This window comes from Cervus elaphus, chromosome 9, assembly GCF_910594005.1.
Source record: "Cervus elaphus chromosome 9, mCerEla1.1, whole genome shotgun sequence".
In the NCBI taxonomy this organism is placed as follows: Eukaryota; Metazoa; Chordata; class Mammalia; order Artiodactyla; family Cervidae; genus Cervus; species Cervus elaphus.
Genome location: NC_057823.1, coordinates 42482902 through 42507701, shown reverse-complemented (window position 1 = coordinate 42507701; position 24800 = coordinate 42482902). Strand labels below are relative to the sequence as shown.

The following is a 24800-nucleotide window of genomic DNA, read 5'->3' as shown; positions in this document are numbered from 1 at the left end:
AGACTCTACTACAAAGCCACAGTCATCAAGACAGTATGGTACTGGCACAAAGACAGAAATATAGATCAATGGAACAGAATAGAAAGCTCAGAGATAAATCCACGAACCTATGGACACCTTATCTTTGACAAAGGAGGCAAGGATATACAGTGGAAAAAAGACAACCTCTTTAACAAGTGGTGCTGGGAAAGCTGGTCAACCACTTGTAAAACAATGAAACTAGAACACTTTCTAACACCATACACAAAAATAAACTCAAAATGGATTAAAGATCTAAATGTAAGACCAGAAACTATAAAACTCCTAAAGGAGAACATAGGCAAAACACTCTCCGACATAAATCACAGCAAGATCCTCTATGACCCACCTCCCAGAATATTGGAAATAAAAGCAAAACTAAACAAATGGGACCTAATGAAACTTAAAAGCTTTTGCACTACAAAGGAAACTATAAGCAAGGTGAAAAGACAGCCCTCAGATTGGAAGAAAATAATAGCAAATGAAGCAACAGACAAAGGATTAATCTCAAAAATATACAAGCAACTCCTGAAGCTCAATTCCAGAAAAATAAATGACCCAATCAAAAAATGGGCCAAAGAACTAAACAGACATTTCTCCAAAGAAGACATACAGATGGCTAACAAACACATGAAAAGATGCTCAACATCACTCATTATTAGAGAAATGCAAATCAAAACCACAATGAGGTACCATTACACGCCAGTCAGGATGGCTGCTATCCAAAAGTCTACAAGCAATAAATGCTGGAGAGGGTGTGGAGAAAAGGGAACCCTCTTACACTGTTGGTGGGAATGCAAACTAGTACAGCCGCTATGGAGAACAGCCTAGAGATTTCTTTAAAAACTGGAAATAGAACTGCCATATGACCCAGCAATCCCACTGCTGGGCATACACACTGAGGAAACCAGATCTGAAAGAGACACATGCACCCCAGTGTTCATCGCAGCACTGTTTATAATAGCCAGGACATGGAAGCAACCTAGATGCCCATCAGCAGATGAATGGATAAGGAAGCTGTGGTACATATACACCATGGAATATTACTCAGCCATTAAAAAGAATTCATTTGAACCAGTCCTAATGAGATGGATGAAGCTGGAGCCCATTATACAGAGTGAAGTAAGCCAGAAAGATAAAGAACATTACAGCATACTAACACATATATATGGAATTTAGAAAGGTGATAACGATAACCCTATATGCAAAACAGAAAAAGAGACACAGAAATACAGAACAGACTTTTGAACTCTGTGGGAGAATGTGAGGGTGGGATATTTCAAAAGAACAGCATGTATACTATCTATGGTGAAACAGATCACCAGCCCAGGTGGGATGCATGAGACAAGTGCTCGGGCCTGGTGCACTGGGAAGACCCAGAGGAATCGGGTGGAGAGGGAGGTGGGAGGGGGGATAGGGATTGGGAATACATGTAAATCCATGGCTGATTCATATCAATGTATGACAAAACCCACTGGAAAAAAAAAATAAAAATAAAAAATAAAAAAAATAAAATAAAAAAATAAATAAATAAAAAAAATAAAGTACCCAAACCAAAGAAAGGCAAATATGAGATATCACTTACATGTGAAATCTGAAAAAAAAAAAAGGATATACAAGCATTTATTTATAAAACAGAAATATTCAAATATATACACTTGTATATATATATATATATATATATATATATATATATAGAATTAGTATGTTGTACACCTGAAACTAACATGACATTGTATATCAACTATACTTCAAAGAAAGAAAGAAAGCCAAAAGAGGAAAAAGTCCTTATCAGCCCAAAAGGTCAGTTGTTGAAGTGACCTATGATCTCTAAAACAAAAGAGCCTTATTGGGTGGAGGTGACCTGTCTCTTTATCAAGTCAGATGGCCAACAATTTGTCAGAGATAGCCATCTGTGAAGTGGATTCACCACTGAAATGGGTGCTTCAGCAATCAAACCTTAAGTCAGGCATTTATGTTACCAAAAAAAGAAAAAAACCTGTCAGGGCTTATGCTGCATAAGCTTGTTTTCCTTTTCATTTTTCTATTATTAAGCTCCAGTTTACTTGGATTTCAGAGATGCTTGCACCCTCCTCAATATAGTGGAAAACATTCTATTTCCAGTTATATCTTGCTATATCTGTGTATATATCATGTAAGTCTTCTAATCATTTTAAAGAAAAATGTCCTCTCTGTCACCAAAAACATACCACTTGAAGACTATTTGGCTATTATAAGCTGTCAGACCCTTTAAAATTCACCCATGAATTCTTTCCTTTCTTACACACACATTAAAATAGTTGTGATTTAGCAAATAACAGTATAAACTCATTCTTCCTTCTTCAAGGTGAGGTGCTACTGCTTAGATAATGTTGCTTTGCAACTGTATCAGCTTAATACCAAAAATCCAAATTAAAAAAAAAAAAAACACGTAGCCATTAATATTATATTGAGATAGATTTGATTACAATCAAATTGATGAAAGTGAGGTTTTTCTCCCTCTAACATTGACTTCTATTGTTTGACAAGAGATACCATCACACGGTGAAAATCTATCAATTGACTGAGTTGGATGATTAGCATATAAACCCTTTACAAGGGTGGATGCTGTTCTGCTAACATCTGTGTCCTCAATGCCTGAATAATTGTTAATAAACAAATGTACTTCGTAAAGGAGATAAGACAAATATAAGTTTCATGAGGAGTTAAAAATTGCATGTACCTAATAACATACATAATGGAAAACATGATTAGTTCATTAAATAAATATCTTCTGCCTAGTAAGGAAGCCATCTTAGAAGTACACTTGTGGTAGAAAATTAAAATGGAAAGAAGTGGATAGACCAGAGAGATAACTAAAAGGTAAAATCCATAAGATTGTATATAAGTTACAAACAGCAAATGAAATAGGAGACAGAGTTGGGATGATGTATGTTCCATTTTGTGATATTGAGAATAGTAAAAAATAACCAAAAAACCAGAGAACTTTTGATTAGTTTTGATGTACTAATTCTGAGGTTGTTTTAATGTACCCAGGTGTAGAAGTGACATACATAATTGAACATGAAAATATAGACAGTAAATATCTATACTGAAGCACACATCTGGAAGTCACCTTTGTACAGATTTTACTTTAAACTTTGATCCAGTCATAGCATAGTTGCCATTCTTAAAAATCTACTAGGGAGAGAACACTAAAAAGTCAGAAAATTGTCAAACAGGTGGAAAGCACAGCAATAATGAGCTCAGTGTAATGGAACCACAACCTGAGGGATTCAGGAATCCATGGTTAGCTGAAAGAACAATACTGTGGATGTTTAGGATTTGTTCTTTCTGACATGAGTAATTTGTCAAAATATTTCAGTCCATGCAAAAGAAAAAGTATAATACCCATGTAGTTATGACTAATAAATTAAATTTATGAATAAACTTTATAAGCAATAAAATACCTAGAATAATCTAATTTTAATTTAAGCTGCTCAGTATCATTCATTCCAGCTTATATTTATAGCTGATGTAAAGGTTATGCAAATTGTTTGGATCACCCAGCTGTTCTGTCATGAAATGGACATTCAAACGCAAGTTCATCCTACTTAGAATTTCAAGCTTTGTTTAAAATTTTTCTATGGAAACTAACTTATGAACATAACTGAATTATTTGTTGAGTCATCTTCCATTAAATTACTGTCCTAATAATGCTCTTTTAAATAACTTTTGACAGCCATGCCTCACTAAATCATAAAGTTTTCCCCAGAATTTTTTTCAGTGCTGCTTTGACTTCCTTATTTCTCAGGGTATAAATAAGGGGGTTAAGCATGGGCGTCACCACAGTGTAGAAGAGGGACACAAACTTTCCCTGGTCCTTGGATCTACTCTTGGCTGGCTGCAGATACATGAAGATAATGGTTCCATAGAAAATGATGACAACCAGCAGGTGGGAGGAGCAGGTCCTAAATGCTTTACGTCGTCCAATGGCTGACTTTATCTTCAGAACTGCTTGAGCAATGTTCCCATAGGACATCAAGATGAGTGACAACGGCACCACCAAGAATAAGACACTAGCCACAAAGAGCTCTGCCTGGTTGAAAGTGGTGTCCACACAAGCCAACTTGATGAGCACAGGAACTTCACAGAAGAAATGATCCACTTTGCGATTCCCACAAAAGGGGAGTTGTAGAGTGAGGGTGGACTGTATAAGGGTGGTCGTCACCCCACTGAGCCACGCCATTGAGGCCAGGATGTTACAGACCCGAGGGTGCATGACAAAGGCATAATGTAGAGGACGGCAGACTGCAACATAGCGGTCATAGGACATAACAGCCAGAAGGACACACTCCGTGGATCCCAGGGCAAGGGAGACATAGAGCTGAACCACACAGCCACCATATGTGACAGACTTATCTGAACTCCACAGGTTGACTAAAAGCTGAGGAATAATACTGCTGGTGAAGCAAAGGTCCAGGAAGGAGAGATGGGAGAGGAAAAAGTACATGGGATAATGGAGTTTAGAGTCCAAGAGGGATACAAGGATGATGGTAGAGTTGCCGAGGAGCGTCATGAAGTAAAGAAACAAGATTACCCCAAAGAGAATGAGCTCTAATTGAGGTCGGTCAGAAAAACCTACCAGGATGAACCCACGGAGTCTGCTCTCATTGGTCCACTGCATTACTCTTACTTTGATTATTCACTCCAGAATGATGAAGTCACATTAAACAGAAACTGAAAGAATTTTATAGCAATGCCCTTGGCAATTAAGATCTAGAAAGAAAGAAAGAAAATGAAGTCGCTCACTCCTGTTTGACTCTTTGCAACCCCGTGGACTGTAGCCTACCAGGCTCCTCTGTTCATGGGATTTTCCAAGAGTACAGGAGTGGGTTGCCATTTCCTTTAAGGGATCTCCCCGATCCAGGAATCAAACCTGGGTATCCCACATTGTAGGCAGACACTTCTACCATCTGAGCCACCAGGGAATTAAGATCTAGATATTGAGAAATAAGACTTTGGATATAGGTAAAGAGAAAGGGCCAAAGTAGAGGATACTGGAGTGTGATATCATTGGTTATCTTGTGAAGTGGCATGCCTGACCTTTTGATCATAGATTTTCCATTTATCTTGAGGATAAAACAAAAGTTTTAAAATGCATCAAGGTTGAAATTCTCAACACCTTTTCATCAATATCATTTTTTTTTTCAATATAAAAGTAATGGAATTTTGTAGGAAATGTAGGAATTATAAACATCAAAGTGCATTCTCAGAACCTACCAAATAGATTAAGTAAGGTAGGGCCATGATGAAACATGTGAGAATATGCATCTTATTATCTGTGTCAGCAGTGCATTTATGAGAATGTATAGTAGAGAGAAGACTATCAAGGACAAGGCTTAGATTGGATTAACTGTGCTCTCAAAAAGATGAGAACAATCAAAGAAGAAAACATGTCTTGATGGTAAGATATAAATATAAAGGGCTTTCTTAGTGACTCAGTGGTAAAGAATCCACCTGCCAATACAGGAGATATGGATTTGATCCCTTATCTGGAATGATCCCACATGCCATAGAGCAACTGAGCCCATGCACCGCAACTATTGAGCTTGTGCTCTAGCACCCAGGAGCTGCAACTACTGAGTCCATGTGCCACTGCAACTAGAGAATAGTCCCCACTCTCCGTAATGAGAGTATGCTCACACAGAAACAGAGACTGAACATAGCCAAAAATAAATAAAATTATTTTTTACAAAGAAATGAGTATAGAAATGGAGAGTACATTATAGGATGGCATAGAAAAAAGGAACTAAATTTGAAGCATGATTATTGCTTATTGACTATGCCACATAACAGAATAGGATACAAGGTAAATTTGAGTCACGTTTTCAAAGATACCAATATCAATACACATTATCTGCATAGCCTAGGCTTTGTAGGAGGGTTTTGATTTGCTTTAAATTTTCCTTTGCAAGATAAGTATGCCTGCACAGTGTAGAATCATTTAAAACAGACGATAGCCTAGTCCAGAAACTGTGTAGGCAGCTAATAATAACAATGTCATGCTAAGTCACTTCAATAGTGTCCAACGCTTTGTGACTCTATGGACTATAGCCTGCCAGGCTCCTCTGTCCATGGGATTTTCCAGACAAGAAAACTGGAATGAGTTGCCATACTTTCCTCCAGGGGATCTTCCCAACCCAGGGATCAAACCTATATTTCTTGTGTCTCCTGCGCTGGCAGGTGGGTTCTTTACCACTAGTGTTACCTGGGAAGTCCATAAAATAACAGTGTAGACAATCACAATTAGAGACAGTGAAGTTGATATCAATAGAATGCAAGAAATGCTTCAGAGCATGAAGTAAAAATTGTTAGGAATTAACTACCATTAGAATATCGAGCCAATGAATAGGAAGATGTTAAAATTATTGAAGTTTTGCACATAGTGAAATAAGATTGAGTAGTTAAGAACAGTGTGCATCAATTCAGTTCCAAGTCAGTTGATGCCTGGAAAAATCAGACTGATCATTTCTACAATGTTCAAGAACAAAATTAAAAACCACTGTTTTGATGCCTTTCTTGTCATAAAGACTTTGACCTAGAGTCCCACCCAACCTATGACACATTGTTACCAGCTACTCATTTGACACCTATTCATAATTAAAATCCTATATAAACACATAAATCATATACATATAACCTTTATGACTATGGAAATTGCTTAATAATATGATTAGAACAGCTAAATGAATATAAGCACTATCCCCAGCCAAATGTCAAAACTCTGGATGTTTGAAGAACTTATGGCAAATTAATCATTATCACTCCCCAAGTCTTTTTTAAAATACAAATGCAGCTGAAAGGGGTAACACTTTAATACTTTAAATTTTTGTCCTGAAGTTTTTATTTAAAAATAATCCTGCCAAGTTTTTTTATTTTTTTAAACCATATCTCTTTTACCACTAAGTATGTTGTTTCAGCACAGGTTTTCAAAATTTCTCTTTTGTGTCATTAAAATCCACCAAGACACCACCAAAGTCATATTTATTGTGCTTAGACACACATGCAATCATTGCCTCGCCTTGTGTTAATGGAAGTCTATAGAGCATGATGAAAAGTCAAGGATTTCAGAGGCATAAAAGGTTTAAGTCCTGGTCTTTCACATCTTAGTTGTATATCTTGAATAAATCTCTAGATATCACTGGGCTTTGGTTTGCTTGACTGCAACATGGAGATGATGAATAGTTCTAATTTACAGGGGTAATGTAAGGACTGTTTGAGATAGTGGATCTAGAATGGCAGTGCTTTGGTTGGGGATAAAGATGCGAATAAATATTGTATTTCATGTATGGGAGAGAGTGTTAAAATGCAAGGTCAGAAGTCCTTCATGTAGTTGACTAGCCCCTCGATAATCATGCCTTAGCCAAACATGGTGGCTTTCAACAACTCCTTCCAAGCCTCAGAAGGAAACACTTTCAGTTCTCCAAACTTAGAATGTGGTTTTCCATTGTTAAGTTTTATTGCATACTGTGTTTTTAATAGTATTCACTCATACCTCATACCACATCTGCTTAGATATTTTTACATTCTTTAAGTCTCAATCTAATCAACACTTTGGTGAATCTTTACAGAAGTCACTTTTGCAATTCATTTCTACAACTCTGTATTTCTGTACTTACACATTATTAGCATTAAAGAGTATTGAATGCGATGTCTATTATCTTGATGTACTTCATGTCTAGCATATTTTCCAAAAAATGATTGTAAAGTCAAAATGAACATATAATTATGTATCAATAAAACTTGGGCTTCCCTGGTGGCTCAGATGGTAAACAATCTGCCTCCTACATGGGACACCCAGGTTTGATCCCTGGGTTGGGAAGATCTCCTGAAGACGGGAATGGCAAACCACTCCAGTATTCTTGCCTGAAGTATTCCATGGACAGAGGCTATTGTCCATATGGTCACAAAGAGTCAAACATGACTGAATAACTAACACTTTCACTTTCAAATAAAATTTTAAAAGAAGAACTTGTGGCTTATCTAATAATATATTTATCTTTTATCATTTAATATATGAAATATTTTTACATATTCACATAGTAATATATTTTTATTATTTATTCCATTATATATAATTATATATTATGCTTCATTATATATGAAATAAAAGACAGAAGATCTAGAATAATGAACTTATAATACATATTCAAATATTACGCTATAATATAATAAATGACAAAGAAAAAGATCTAAATATTCAGAAAGAAGACTTTGTAATAAAGGGAAGGGGCTAAAGTAGAGAATACCAGTGTGTAATATCATCAATTATCCCATGATACCTGGTCTATTGATCAGAGATTTTCCATCTACCTTGAAAACAAAACAACTTAGAATGAATCAAGATTGAGGTTTTCACCTCTTTTTCATCAATATCAAATCTATATATACTTAATTTTTATACTCTTCTCTATTCAGTCATAAACACATTGAGGACCAGTTTTCTTATCCTTTTAACAGCATGTATTAAGGTATTTATACATGTTAGGTGAATAACTGCAAATTAACTATTTCTCTTAGACATTATATCAGCTAATGTATTCACCAAAATTTATTGTATATATACTATGTCCTATGCTATATAAGGGGAATAAGACATTTTAAAAAGCATGAATTTTGTATCAAAAATTTTGCTGGCTAGTAGAAGCACAAGTGTACTCAAGAAGTGAGCACAATGAGAAGTTTTAGGTACAATTACTTAGCAAATTTATTCCATTTTCCAATAACTAACAGAGGGGAGGAAAAATGGAGATAAAGAAAGATCTCAGAAAGTATATTTGAGTTGAGCTTTTAAGATTATAGAGTGCTCTTGAGTTGCACAAGTTTATTTCAAGAAGCAGCAGCAGTCTAATGAGTTTTAAAAAAAAGAAAAAACACAGACTTGAAATAACTTGATATCATCAGTAACTGCTGAAAATTATTGCCTGGAGCTTAAAGTGCAAGAGCTGGAGAGAGCAGAGAGATAGAGAAGCTACAACCAGCTGTTGATTGATCTTAGGCTATTTAGGTACTAGAAATCCATACAGCATTTTTACAAACTATGAAAACCATGTGGGTCACTTTATGAATAGAAATGTCAAGAAATTATTCTGAAGACTTCAGCAGAGGCTAGGTGATAGAAACGGGATCTAAAACAGCAAGAAGGAAAAGGTAAATGTCTGCTGACTTTTACTTTCCACTGTCTTTGATCCAATTCATGTCTTTGAAAATAAAAACAAACTTATCTCATGGTACTACTGAACAGGCCATTCTGATAAGAGAATTCCAAATGGGTTTTCTATTTATCTGCAAATGTTTGTTACATGATATACAGAGAACCGCACCTCTCATAGTTGAGTTTGGAAGCTGCTTCTCACTTACAAAAGAAAATGCATTACCTGGTCTCAATACTTTGCTGCAGAAAGTTTCTGCCTGCTGTTACCATTTTTGAAATAGAGTAGTGTCTTGGCTGTTTATGTTGCATCAATTCTGAGAGGATTCCAAGACAGGACTGCAATCTGTGTAATTGCTTAAGAATTCACTAGATAAAACATGAGATTTGGCATTTTCTCTAAGGGTGATCACTGACTACCTGGCTAACTTTGGGAAGTGGTTTTATGTCCCTAGAACTAAGTGTCTTTATAAATAAAGTTAAGATATTACCATCAGTTTTTTCCATGCATCTAAGATATATTGCCATGAGGCATTAAATGTGTTTTATAAGTATCACTGAAAGTCAGTAATTCAATCATGAGTACATAATGAATGAGACACAGAGGACTCATCATACACCAAACTCTGTTCTGAGTATGTGCATTCTGTGAACCTGTTTAATTCTATGAGACTAGTGGTTTTTACTATCAACAAAGTGTTTTTTTTTATCAACAAAGATGAGAAAATTGATGCTGAGAGTGGAGAAGTAACGTGTTCATGGAGACTTTAGTGGCAAAGCCAGAATCTGAGCCCAGGTGTTTGTACTCCCAAACTCCTCACACTGTGCTGGCCTCCTGGGTTCTTGCTAAGATGCAAGAAATGGACATACGTGTATTGGCTATGCAACTACCACTACCTATTAAGTCATCTCTTTAGTGTCTCATTCATAGTACTTTGTTTTCTAAGAGATTAATTTTGATGAAAACTGCCCTGTGTTGAGTTTTAGCTTCAAGCCTTTCAGGCTGTGCTAATACCTTGGAGAGCTCTCAGATATTTACATTCAAACACTCCAAGACCACGGATGGAAAGCAGTGTCACGATGGTGGTATACCAAAACCTATTTCATATATACACATCTGTGTGTTCTGCTCTGAGGTGAAGAGAGGAAGGAAAATTTAATAAGAACATATAGACAGAGTTGGTGGCAGGTGGCATTCTGACAAATGATAGAGACAGAGAGTAACACTGGGAAAGAAGATGAGGAGTAAAAGAAATACAATCGTGGGGAAACTGGCATATATGATACATCTTTGCAGCTTTTGGAGCTAGAGATATTCACTTAGTCAGATGAGCAAAACCGGGCATGAATGAAGCCAATGTTTAGAGTTTAATCTTAGGGTGATATTTTCTGGTTCAGAAGTACACACCACACATGAATGTGGGGAAAGAGGTAGCAGTACAGATGTTTCTATTGTTCAGTAGAGTGAACCCTAAACCAGTAGATCTAAGCATAGCTTACTGCAATCAATGTGTATTGGGGTTATCTGATTAGATATTGTGAAATGTTTACATGTTGCTTATGAGAGTAAAGAGTATTGGAAAAATCTTACAAAACTTACCCATAAAGTTGCTGATATAAAGGTTTTATGTATAATTGCTTCTGAGATGTCTAGTGTGGAGTTCATAGCTATCATTCTATCATAAGAGACTTGTACCATTCCTGCATTATTCATTTGGTTTGATCTTAGTAGGTCATTTTCCCCTTTTTACTGATTTTCCCTTTTCCCTAAAGTAAAATGAAAGAATGGAGAAAAATTGAACTGTGAAAGGGCTGGGTTACACAAATTTAATTCTTATTATAACCCCAATTTAAGTATTGTCCAGGAGAGGAAGAGTTTGCTGCTATATAATTTTAATGCTGAGTATCAACGATTAAGGAAATATAACTTAAAATATAACATTTTAAGCCCACAAAGCAGGGAAAGAACCCTGCATTTTCATGAATATACCAAACCAATGAACTTTTGGAAGCCACACAGTAGTCAATCTCTTACAAACTCATTGACATCTCTTCTTTAGAAATGCATTACCCAGTTACCTTTTCCCTGCTTAGTGGTGACGTTAGTCCAAAATTGTCTGCTGCCAACTCATTAAATATCCTTGAACCCATGGTTTCATCTCTATGTGTTTCTTTGCCACCTCTGTAAAAAAAGAATGAAAATTAAAATATCTCTATGCTTTAAAGAAAGATTAAAATACTTTTTAAGTTTAATTTTAAAAAGATTTTTAAGTCAACAGACTATAACCAAATTTATGGCTCTTAAAAGAAGCTACTATAAATGCTTTAGAAGTCTCTCTGAAGTAATAAACTTATGATTATAATTTGGTAGCAATTAAATGAACTCCCTCACTTTATCCAACTCTTATAGCATGGACATTCTTATTTGGTCAGCATGATAGTTCAAACAGAATTCTATGAAACATATTTAGCAGTTATCCTTCCAGATGTTGTAACATTTAAATTTTGAGGAAATATTAGCTGTTTAAAAAGCATGTTATCTTAAGAATAACGCATATTTAGAGTAGCACAACCTTTGGAGTATGTAAAGATGTTCTGCCTCACGTGGTGTTCAGAGAATAGACACAATTTATTAAAAAGTTGTCAATTTTCCTGGTGTGGACGCTTTGCATACTACAGAGAGAGATCATGCATTTGTCCTCTGGGATACTATGCCCCACCAGGAAATACTTATTAACAGAAGAAGGCCAAGGAGAACAATTCATTGTAATCCCTAAAGTCATATTTTTTTTGTCATTTGAAACATTTTTAACAGCCTAGAAAATTTCAATAGTATCTCTGGAGATAATGACTAACTTATTCTATAAAGGTTTGATAGAATTAATTACTGAGTATGTGAGCCTGAAGGCTTCTGCTTTGGAAAGTTTTATATATATTTAAACCTATATTTTAATCCATGGCTTTACTTTAAATACAAGTGTCATAGATTTCAATTAATACAAAAAATAAATCAAACTTGTTGCTAGTTAACAGCTTACAGTTACTGGTATAATTTAAGCTCTAGGAAACCTACAGTCCACTAGCAAACCATACAGTTTTGTGTCATGTGTTTCGCTGTCACCTTAAATCATTTTGTTCGTTTTCTTCCAATTTAATTGAAATATAATTGATATCCAGCACTGTAGTATAAGTTGAAGGTGTAGAGTATAAGATTTGAATTACATATCATGAAATTATTATCATTATAAGTTTAGTGAACATCCATCATCTCATATACATACAAATATGAGAAATAGAAATTTTTTTCCTTGTGATGAGATTTCTTAGGATTTACTCTCTTAACAGCTTTCATATATAACATGCAGCACGGTAATTCAATCATGTTGTACATTACATCCAGTGCTTATTTATCTTATAACTGGAAGTTTATACATTTTGACTACCTTGATTCAGTTCCATTTCACAACACTGTCTGCCTCTGGCAATCACAAATCTCATATTCTTTTCTACAAGTATTTTTTTAATTTACTCTGAAGTAGAAATGACCTATAATTCTACATTAGTTCCTGTTAGACAACACAGTTCAGTTCATTTAAGTCGCTCAGTCGTGTCCAACTGTTTGCGACCCCATGGACTACAGCACATCAGGCTTCCCTGTCCATTACCAACCCTGGGAGACTACTTAAACTCATGTCCATGAAGTCGGTGACAATCCAACCATCTCATTCTCGGTCGTCCCCTTCTCTTCCCACCTTCAATCTTTCCCAGCATCAGGGTCTTTTCAAATGAGTCAGTTCTTCACATCAGGTGGCCAAAGTATTGGAGTTTCAGCTTCAGCATCAGTCGTTCCAATGAATATTCAGGACTGATTCCCTTTAGGATTGGCTAGTTGGATCTCCTTGCTGTCCAAGGGACTCTCAAGAGTCTTCTCTAACACCACAATTCAAAAGCATCAATTCTGTGTTGCTCAGCCTTCTGTATAGTCCAAGTCTCACATCCATACCTGACTACTGGAAAAACCATAGTTTTCACTAGATGGACCTTTGTTGGCAAAGTAATGTCTCTGTTTTTTAATATGCTGTCTAGGTTGGTCATAGCTTTTCTTCCAAGGAGCAAGCATCTTTTAATTTCATGGCTGCAGTCACCATTTGCAGTGATTTTGGAGCCCAAATAAATAAAGCCTGCCACTGTTTCTACTGTTCCCCATCTATTTGTCATGAAGTGATGGGACCAGATGCCATGACCTTAGTTTTCTGAATGTTGAGTTTTAAGCCAACTTTTTCACTCCCCTCTTTCACTTTCATCAAGAGGCTTTGTAGTTCTTCACTTTCTGCCATTAAGGATGGTGTCATCTGCGTTATCTGAGGTTATCTATATTTCTCCCGGCAATCTTGATTCCAGCTCGTGCTTCATCAAGCCCAGCATTTCTCAGGATGTACTCTGCATAGAAGTTAAATAAGCAAGGTAACAATATACAGCCTTGACATACTCCTTTCCCGATTTGGAACCAGTTTGTTGTTCCATGTCCGGTTCTAACTGTTGCTTCTTGACCTGCATACAGATTTCTCAGGAGGCAGGTCAGGTAGTCTGGTATTCCCATCTCTTGAAGATATTTCCACAGTTTTTTGTGATCCATACAGTCAAAGGCTTTGGTGTAGTCAATAAAGCAAAAGTAGATGTTTTTCTGGAACTCTCTTGCTTTTTCAATGATCCAGCGGATGTTGGCAATTTGATCTCTCATTCCTCTGCCTTTTCTAAATCCAGCTTGAACATCTGGAAGTTCACAGTTCACGTGCTATTGAAGTCTGGCTTGGAGAATTTGAGCATTACTTTGCTAGCGTGTAAGATGAGTGCAATTGTGCGGTAGTTTGAACATTCTTTGACATTGCCTTTCTTTGTGATTGGAATGAAAACTGACCTTTTCCAGTCCTGTGGCCACTGTTGAGTTTTCCAGATTTGCTGGAAAATTGAGTGCAGCACTTTCACAGCATCATCTTTTAGGATTCAAAATAGCTCAGCTGGAATTCCATCACCTCCACTAGCTTTGTTTGTACTGATACTTCCCTAGGCCCACTTGATTTCACATTCTGGCTCTAGGTGAATGATCATACCTTTGTGATTATCTCGGTCATGAAGATTTTTGCTTAGTTGTTCTCTTTTTTGCATAATTCTTCTTCATAGTATTCTTGCCACCTCTTCTTAATATCTTCTGCTTCTGTCCGGTTCATACCATTTCTGTCCTTTGTTGTGCCCATCATTGCATGAACTATTCTCTTGGTATCTTTAATTTTCTTGAAGAAATCTCTAGTATTTCCCATTCTGTTTTTTCTGCCTATTTATTTGCATTGTTCACTTAGGGAGGCTTTCTTATCTCTCCTTGATATTCTTTGGAACTCTGCATTCAGTTGGCTATATCTTTCCTTTTCTCCTTTACCTTTCAGGTCTCTTCCTTTCTCAGCTATTTGCAAGACCCCCTCAGACAACCATTTTGCCTATTTGCATTTCTTTTTTTTTTTGGATATGGTTTTGATCACAGGTTCCTGTACAATATTATGAACTAGTGTCCCTAGTTCTTCAGGCACTCTGTCTATCTTGTCTAATCCCTTGAATCTATTTGTCACTTATACTGAATAATCATAAGGTATTTGAATAGTGAGCATAAAGGGAACATACCACAATGTATTAAAAACCACATATGACAAACCATAGCTAACATCACACTCAACAGGGAAAAGCTGTAAGCATTTCCTCTAATATCTGGAACAAGACAAGTATGTCTACCCTTACCACTTTTATTCAATATAGTTTTGGAATTCCTAGTCATGGCAATCAGAGACAAAAAATATAAATAAGAAGATTTCACATTGGAAAAGAAGTAATGCTGTCATTGACTACAGGTGACATGATACTGTACATAGAAAAAACTAAAAATACTACCAGAACATTACTGCAGTTCATCAATGAATTTGGTAAAGTCACAGGATGCAAAATTAATACGTTGAAATCTGTTGCTTTTCTATACACTAAACAATGAAAATTCAGGAAGAGAAGCTGAGAAAGCAATTCTAGTTAATATCACATCAAAAAGAACAAGAATCCTAGGGAAAAAACTGACCTAAGAAAACAAAAGATCTATACTCTTAAATCTGTAAGATGCTGATGAAAGTAAATGCAGATTAAACAAACAGATGTAAAGATGTACCATATTCTTAATTGGAAGAATCAACATTGTGAAAATGACTATTATCCCAAAGCAGATTCAAGTCCTATTAAATTGCCAATGGCATTTTTCACAAAAATAGAATAAACTTTTAAAAAATTTGTATGGAGACACAAAAGATCCCAAATACCAAAGAAATCTTGAGAATAAAGAAGTAAAGTTGGAGGAAATACTTTCTGTGATTTCAGACTATATTATTACAACCAAGCTGCAGTCATCAAAATAGTATAGTACTGGCAAAAAAAAAAAAAAGACATATTGATCAGTGAAGCTCAATAGAAAGCTCAGAAATAAACACACCTGTGGTCAATGATATACAACAAAGAAGGCAAGAAAATACAATGGAGAAAAGACAGTCTCTTTCTAAGTGGTGCTGGGAAACCTGGGCAGCTTCATCTAAAAGAAGACAGGGATCAAGACTATCCCCATGGAATAGAAATGCAAAAAGTCAAAATGGTTGTCTGAGGAGACCTTACAAATAGCTGTGAAAAGAAGAGAAGTGAAAAGCAAAGGAGAAAAGGAAACATATTCCCATTTGAATGCAGAGTTCCAAAGAATAGCAAGGAGAGATAAGAAAGCCATTCTCAGAGATCAATGCAAAGAAATAGAGGAAAAGAACAGAATGGGAAAGACTAGAGATCTCTTCAAGAGAATGAGAGATACCAAGGGAACATATACATCTATATGTATAAAATACCCAATCAATAAATAGGTAAAATATCTAAATAGACATTTCTCCAAAGAAGACATACAGGTAACCAAAAAGCATGTGAAGAGATGCTCAACATTGCTAATTACTATAAAAAATACATGTCAAGCCCTCAGATTGGGAGAAAATAATAGCAAACGAAGCAACAGACAAAGATTTAATCTCAAAAATATACAAGCAACTCCCGTAGCTCAATTCCAGAAAAATAAATGACCCAATCAAAAAATGGGCCAAAGAACTAAACAGACATTTCTCCAAAGAAGACATACAGATGGCTAACAAACACATGAAAAGATGCTCAACATCACTCATTATCAGAGAAATGCAAATCAAAACCACAATGAGGTACCATTACACGCCAGTCAGGATGGCTGCTATCCAAAAGTCTACAAGCAATAAATGCTGGAGAGGGTGTGGAGAAAAGGGAACCCTCTTACACTGTTGGTGGGAATGCAAACTAGTACAGCCACTATGGAGAACAGTGTGGCGATTCCTTAGAAAACTGGAAATAGAACTGCCATATGACCCAGCAATCCCACTGCTGGGCATACACACTGAGGAAACCAGATCTGAAAGAGACATGTGCACCCCAGTGTTCATCGCAGCACTGTTTATAATAGCCAGGACATGGGAGCAACCTAGATGCCCATCAGCAGATGAATGGATAAAGAAGCTGTGATACATATACACCATGGAATATTACTCAGCCATTGAAAAGAATTCATTTGAATCAGTTCTAATGAGATGGATGAAACTGGAGCCCATTATACAGAGTGAAGTAAGCCAGAAAGATAAAGACCAATACAGTATACTAACGCATATATATGGAATTTAGAAAGATGGTAACGATAACCCTATATGCAAAACAGAAAAAGAGACACAGATGTACAGAACAGACTTTTGGACTCTGTGGGAGAAGGCGAGGGTGGGATGTTTTGAGAGAATAGCATCGAAACATGCATATTATTATGTGTGAAACAGATCACCAGCCCAGGTTGGATGCATGAGACAAGTGCTCAGGCCTAGTGCACTGGGAAGACCCAGAGGGATCGGGTAGAGAGGGAGGTGGGAGGGGGGATCGGGATGGGGAATACGTGTAAATCCATGGCTGATTCATGTCAATGTATGGCAAAAACCACTACAATATTGTAATTAGCCTCCAACTAGTAAAAGTAAACGGAAAAAAAATACATGTCGAAGACTACAATGGGATATCACCTCATAGGAGTCAGAATGGTCATTATCATTAATGTCTACAAACAATAAATGCTGGAAAGGGTGTGGAAAAAAAGAGAACCCTAGAACCCTCTTACCTTGTTGGTGAGAATGTAAATTGGTACAACCACTATGGAGAATACTATGAATATTCCTTAAAAAAACAAAATTAAAACTACCATGTGATCCAGCATTCCAATTATGGGCATATATCTGGATAAAAACCATAATTTCAAAAGATACATGCACCCCAATGTTCAGCACTATTTACAATAGTCAATGTATGGAAGCAAACTGAATGTCCACATGGTACACATATCCAATGGAATATTACTCAGTCATTTAAAAAATGAATAATGTCATTTACAACAATATAATCGATCTGGAGATTAGCATACTAAATGAAATAAGTCAAACAGAGAAAGACAAATATCATGTGATGTCATTTACATGCAGAAGCTAAAAAAATGTGATAAAAACAAACATTTACAAAACAGAAACAGACACACTTCAAAAAGAAAATTATGGTTACCAAAGGAGAAAGGTGGAAAGGCAGGATAAATTAGGAATAACATGTATTCCCTAAAATATATAAAATAGATAATCAGCAAGATTAAGGTATAGCACAGGGAACTCTACTCAATATTTTGTAATAAGCTATTATTCAGGAAAAAATTATTATTATTAAAGATTATTCAGGACAATAGTCTGAAAAAGTGGATATATGTATATGTGGAGCCAAATCACTTTTCTGTACACCTGAAACTAATGTAATCTTGTAAATAAACTATACCCCAATATAAAATAAAAAGTAAATTTATAAAAGTAAATCAATAAATTACTGATAAGTATTAATATGTGCATATTGCCATTCTTCTTGTTTCAAGATTATTTTTGTAGTTCTTTTGTGTTTCTTCTTCTTTCCTTCCCTTCTGTGTGATATGATGACTAACTTATGTTATGTTTGGAATTTTTCTTTGTTGTGTTTTTATCTACTGAAAATTTTTGGCTTGTGATTATCATGAGGCTTATATATAGCAATATAGAAAATATGTGTGTATATAAATACACATATATATGTAACTGTTTTGTTTCTGATATCTTATTCAAATCCTTTTTAATGACCTTGAATTTTTACTTTCTCCCATTATGTTTCCTGTTTTTGACATCCATATTTATATCTTTTTCCTTTGTGTGTCCCTTAGCTAATTTTATTATAGATGATTGTATTACTTTTGTCTTTTAATCTTTCTACTAGTTTCATAAAAGGTTTATACTTCCTTTACTGTATACCTGCTTTTTCCCATTAGACTTTTTTCTTTTACAGCTTTTTATTTTCTAAATTCTGGCCTTTTCTTTTCCATTTTGTGATGTCTATTTAATATTTATTGTAGAGCTGGTCTCATGGAGCTAAACCTTTTCAATTTTTATTGTCTGTGAAATGTTTTATCTCTCTGTCACATCTTAATAAAAGCCTTGCCGTATGGATTATTCTTGGCTTTAGGTTTTTAGCTTTCATCGTTTTCAATATAAAGCATTACTCTCTTTTTGCCTACAGAGTTTCTGCTGAAAAGTCAGCTGATAGTGTAATGATAGCTCACTTGTTCATAACCTGTTGCTTTCCACTTGCTGCTTATATTGTTCCATCTTTAATTTTTACCACTTTAATTACACTTTGTCTTGATGTGATCCGCTTGGGACTTTCTGTTTTGTATTCTCTGTGCTTCCTATACCTGTATGTCTGTTTCCTTTCCCAGGTTGGGGGAAGTTTTACCTAATATGTTTTTAATATGTTCTTAGTCCCTTTCTCTCTTTTTTCTCCTTTTGGGACTCCTTCCATATTTCTCAATGGTAAAGAAGATGCTTGCCAATGAAGGAGATGCAAGAGATACAGGTTTGATCTCTGGGCCAGGAAGATCCCCTAAAGTTGAAAACAGCAAGCTGCTCTAGTATTCTTGCCTGGAAAATTCCATGGACAGAGGAGCCTGGTGGACTACAATCCGTGGGGCTGCAAAGAGATACAACTGAGTGACTAAGAACATGCAGGGTATGTGTCAAACATATCTAATTTTTAAATAAAAGAATTTTTTCTTCTGAGATCCTGTATCTTCTTCGCTATCATTATTCTGACTTTTTTTCCTATCTCCACTTCACTTAATTGTTTTTCTGGGGCTTTATCTTGTTCTTTCATCTGGTACATATTCCTCTACTGCTTCACTTTGTTGAATTTGTGATTATGGTTTTCTTTCTGCAGGTTGCAAGGTTGTAGTTCTTGCTTCTGTTGTCTGCCCTCTAGTGTATGAGACTATCTAAGAGGCTTTTTCAAGCTTTCTGAGGGGAGGGACTAGTGGTGGGTAGAGCTGGGTATTGTCCCTCTGGTGGTCAGTCTTGCACTCAGTAAAACTTTAATCTGCTTGTCTGCTGATTGATGGGGCTGTGTTCCAAACCTCTTTATTGTTTGGCCTGAGGTGACGAAGCACTGGAGCCTACAGACTGTTTGGTGGGGCTAATGGCTATTTCTGGAAGGGCTGACTCCAATGAGTACTTCCCAGAACTGATCCTTCCAGTGTCTTCATCCCTGAAGTGAGCCTCAGCCACCCCAAACTCTGCAGAAGACCTTTCAGTATTACCAAGGAGATCTTGCCTAGTCTCTTATGGTTTCACTAATTTTCCCCCCTGGGTCCTAGTGTGCACAAGACTTTGTGTGTGCCCTCCAAGAGTGGAGCTTCTGTTTTCTCCAGTGTTGTGGAAGCCCTGCAATCAGACCCCAGTGGTCTTCAAAAGCCAGATTCTCTGGGGACTCTTCCTCCCATTCCCTGACCTCCAGCTGGGAAGTTTGACATGGGGCTCAGAATTCTCCTGTGGAATAACTTCTGTGGTATAATTATTTTTCAGTTTGTAGGTCGCTTACCTGCTGGGTATGGGATTTGATTTTATTATGACCACACCCCTTTTACTGATTCATTCTGGCTTCCTCTTTGTCTTTGGATGTGGGGTATCTTTTTTTAATAGGTTTTCTCATGGTTGTTCAGCAGTTGTGAATTCCTTTCACATGAATTTCATTTCATCACTGCACAGACTGTCTAGTTGTGGCACACAAACTTAGTTGCTGTGCAGTAGTATGGGATCCAAGTTCCTCGACCAGGGATGAAACCCATGTTCCCTGCATTGCAAGGTGGATTCTTAACCACTGGACCATCAGGGAAGTCTCTGAGATTTATTTTTAAAGCTCAAATGCCTAAGATATATTGATGAACAGATAATGATTACTAGGCAGAGTTTTCCACGGAGATAGACCAATACAAAAAATATATCTGTATCTGTATCTATCTACCTATCTGTCTGTCTATCTGTCCATAGAGAGACAGAGAAAGAATTTTCTCACACAAAAGTAATGATTGATAAGCCTGAAATTTCTAAGTGGGCCTGACAGCTGAAAATTCAGGTAAGAATTGAAGCTGCATCTTGAATCTGAATTCTGTAGGACAGGAGTCTGGAGATTTATGCTAGACTTCTATGTTGCAGTCTTAGAAAGAATTCTTTCTTTCTTGGTTTATATCAGTCTTTTTTAATTAAGGCTTTTAGTTGATTGGATGAGGCCCACACAACATTATAAAAGGTTAAGTGATGTGAGTGAAAGTTGCTCAGTCGTGTGCGACTATTTGCGACCCCGTGGACTGTCCATGGAATTCTCCAGGCCAGCATACTGGAGTAGGTAGCCTTTTCCTTCTCCAGGGTATCTTCCCAACCCAGGGATCGAACCCAGGTCTCCCACATTGCAGGCAGATTCTTTACCAGCCGAGCCACAAGGGAAGCCTGTAAAGGGTTATGAACTTTACTAAAAATTTACCCACTTAAATGATAATCACATCTAAAAAAAAAAATCACAACATCTAGATGGTTGCTTGACCAGCCTAGACAAGTTGCAGTCCACCCTTTGCTTATGTGGCATCCATACACATCTTCTTAAACAGTACTAAATCTGCAAATAAAAAAATAACAGAGTGGAATGGGTAAAAGTGCTTAAAATGTACAAAATTCCAGTTAAAAGACAAATAGGTCTGGGGATGTAATAACAGCATGGTGACTATAGTTAACAATACTGTATTGTATCTTTAGAAGTTGCTAAGTAAGTCTTAACAGTTCTTATCATGAAAAAACAATGTGTACTTATGAGTGATGATGGATGTTAACTATATATACATATATTAAACCATTATTAGTTTTGTATCTAAAACTAATACAATGTTATATCTCAATTTAAATAAATAAGAAAGTGTCAAAGGCTGACTAGACTAGAAAAACAATATTTAGCTATAAGCTAAGCTATTTAAAAGAGGCATCTAACATATAAGGACATGGAAAAGTTGAGAGGAAAAAGGATAGAAAAAGATAATTGAGTCATGCAAATAATAACCAAAACAAAACTGATATGGCTTTATTAATATTAGAAAAAATAAAGCTTAAGTAAAGAGGATATATAAGAGGATAACAAGGAGAGGTGCCAATTCTAAACTTTGCATGAAGTTAATAATATCTTTCAAAATATATAACTAAATATGGTATAGAATGAAAGGAAACTGACAAATTTACCACCATAGTAGGATATTTTAAACACATTTTTTTCTCAATAATTATCACATTTAAAGGAAAAAAATGAAGATAGGCTATTTAAACCACATGATTAACTGGTTATATCTAATCGGTATATACAAAATGGAACCAAAGTTACATTATTTTTTTAGCTCACTATGATATAGTTTCAAAACTTTTCCACTTACTGTATCATGAAACAATTTTTGACAGATTTCAGAGAACTAGTACTATATAGACATCCTTCGCCAACAACAATAATTAGAAAATATTAACAGAAAAAAGAAAAAAAAACTGATACTAGAAATCGAGAATGTGCTTTTAAATAACTTACGATCCAAAATGTAGTAAAAACAGAAAATATTAAATACTGAACAGTTGTCGAAATGTGTTTTAAGATATGTAGAATACAGCTTAAACAGTACTTTTAAATTTATGATCTTAGATGTTTACTTTACAGAAGAAAGGATGAAATATAATTTGTGAATGACACAAATTCAGAAATCAGTTAAAAAAAAAGAAAAGAGAAAGAACAAAATTATACCTTTCCTTATCTTTTTCTAAAATTTTATTTATTTACTTTTGGCTGCGCTGGGTCTTTGTTGCTGCGTGGGCTTTTCTTCGGCTGTGGTGAGCAGAGCTAGTCTCTAGCTGTGGTATGCAGGTTTCTCGTTGCAGACTTGTCTTGTTGAGGCGCACAGGCTCTAGGGCGTGGGCTTTAGCAGTGGCACGTGAGCTCGGGAGTTATGGCTCCTGGGCTCTCGAGCACAGGATCAACAGTTGTGTTGCACAGGCTTAGGTGCTCCACACAGATTAAGCGACTCCACAGCATGTGGGATTTTCCTAGATCAGGGGTTGAACCCGTGTCTCCTGCATTGGCAGGTGGATTCTTTACCACTGAGGCACCATGGAAGCCCCTCTTGCTTATCTTTTGTATATCCAAAGGTATACTAATCTTCTCCCCAAAAAAGAATGCAAAGTCCTTGGATGAGATTCACTCTTCTGTTTGATATTCTGTAACTTAAATACTGTGATATAAAGTTAAAATGTATATGTATATATGTGTATGTATGTATATATAAGGAAAGTCAATACATTTTATGTTTCATGATAAGAAAATGAGAGGAAAGATGTAAAGACATTTGCTTAATATAAATGTACAGGTATATATAATATGTAAAATGTGTATATACTGTACATTTTATATACAGTTTATATATATATGTGTGTGAATATATATATGATATAATTCATAAACAAACACATGCATAGCAACATAAAAGAAATACTCATAACAATTACAATCCTCATTTCTGTAATTGGTCACATGGTTGTAGCTGGATAATTATCATTTTTCTTTACACATTACATATTTCCTGTGCCCTCAGCAAGTAGCTCAGATAGTTGTGGGTTTTTTACCTTGTGGGGTGATCCAAGCCATTCCTGAAGTGTCAGGGACATTAGTAGTCCTACCTGAATTAGGTTGTTGTAATTTCCCATTGACCTTAGTCATACGACATGGTAGCATTAAGAAAACCTTAAGGGATACCCTCGATTCCAGACATACTCTTCCTTCTCTCTGTTGTAGACGACCAGTCCAATTTATTTCCCTTTGGTTATTCATATCAGTTACCCCAACCAGGAAAATAATTTCCTTTTGTTTGTTGATCAGGTGGTATGAGCCCAAAATGGCTAGGTGGCAGTCTTAACTTCTGGTTCATTATTGTTTCTCCTGGTCTACATACTTCTCCTTTTGGAAGTAAGATCTCTAGGCAAGCAGAGCATAAGTTTCTGAGGACGAAAAGCAAAAATTTGGCTAATGTGTCACTAGAAGTAATAGTGAGTGGCGCCCCTCCCGTGTTCACCCTTTGATTGCTGGACCTGTGAAACAGCACCACGTAGTGGCCACTGATTCAGAGCGTACACAGCCAAGGAGAACCTGGCCTCAACCAAGCAACATATTGCCAAAGAACTGGTGCTATAACTGAGTCTTCAAATTATCATTGCCTTGTTCTGTCAAGCCCTCTGCTTCAGGAGAACATGGTAGAATCAATGATTTTCATAATCATGGGCCCATCGCCATGCTTCTTTCTCTGTGTAGTAAGTTCATCGATCAGAAGCAATGCTCTTGTAGAAGAGTAACATAACAGTGGATAAGGCATTCCACTGTTGGTACTACTGCTGGTGCATTTGGCAGAAGTGTTGCATTCAAGGAGTGAAAACCTCATCCAGAAAAAGTGCCTATTTCATTAAAAACAAAAATAATGTCCTTCCTTAATGGGAGTGATACAAAACACCCTGATGTTGGGAAAGATTGAAGGCAAAGAGAGAATGGTGTGTTAGAGGATGAGATGGTCAGATAGCATCATCAAATCAATTGAGCATGAATTTGAGCAAACTCAAATAGTGAGAGTTTATAAACAGCAGAAGATAGTGAATGGCAGAGAAGCCTGGCATGCTGTAGTCCATGGGGTCATAAAGAGTCCGCCAGGACTTAGCTACTGAATCACAACAGCCAGGTACCTGTCTGATCAGCACAGGAATAGTGTTACATCAGGGATTCAGTGTTGGACTCTGCAGCTGACACTTGGCCCATCAGCAGTGACCATAACAAGGTCATCCTTGGTGAGTATAATTTCATGTTGCTGAGCCCAAACAAAGCTTATCCCTGCCACTACGATCAGTTTGCTCACAAGCCCACTGAGCAATGATAGGTCTGGGGAAACAGGCTGACAGGTATCTACAGGCTGACAGGTTATCCCATCCATTTGATTATGAAAATCTTTCTCTGCTAAGGTCACACTTTGGTGAGCATTCTCATAAGACACAAATATCTTCATAGTTTTAACATG

General features: G+C 36.3%; 1 protein-coding gene across 1 annotated transcript; it reads right to left on the bottom strand.

Moving 5' to 3' along the window:
- Positions 1-3754: 3754 nt before the first annotated feature.
- On the bottom strand, positions 3755-4687 carry LOC122700944 (olfactory receptor 2G2-like). Its single transcript, XM_043913966.1, has one exon. It carries the CDS (start codon positions 4682-4684, stop codon positions 3755-3757), a length of 930 nt encoding a protein of 309 aa, XP_043769901.1. The 5' UTR covers positions 4685-4687.
- Positions 4688-24800: the final 20113 nt, after the last annotated feature.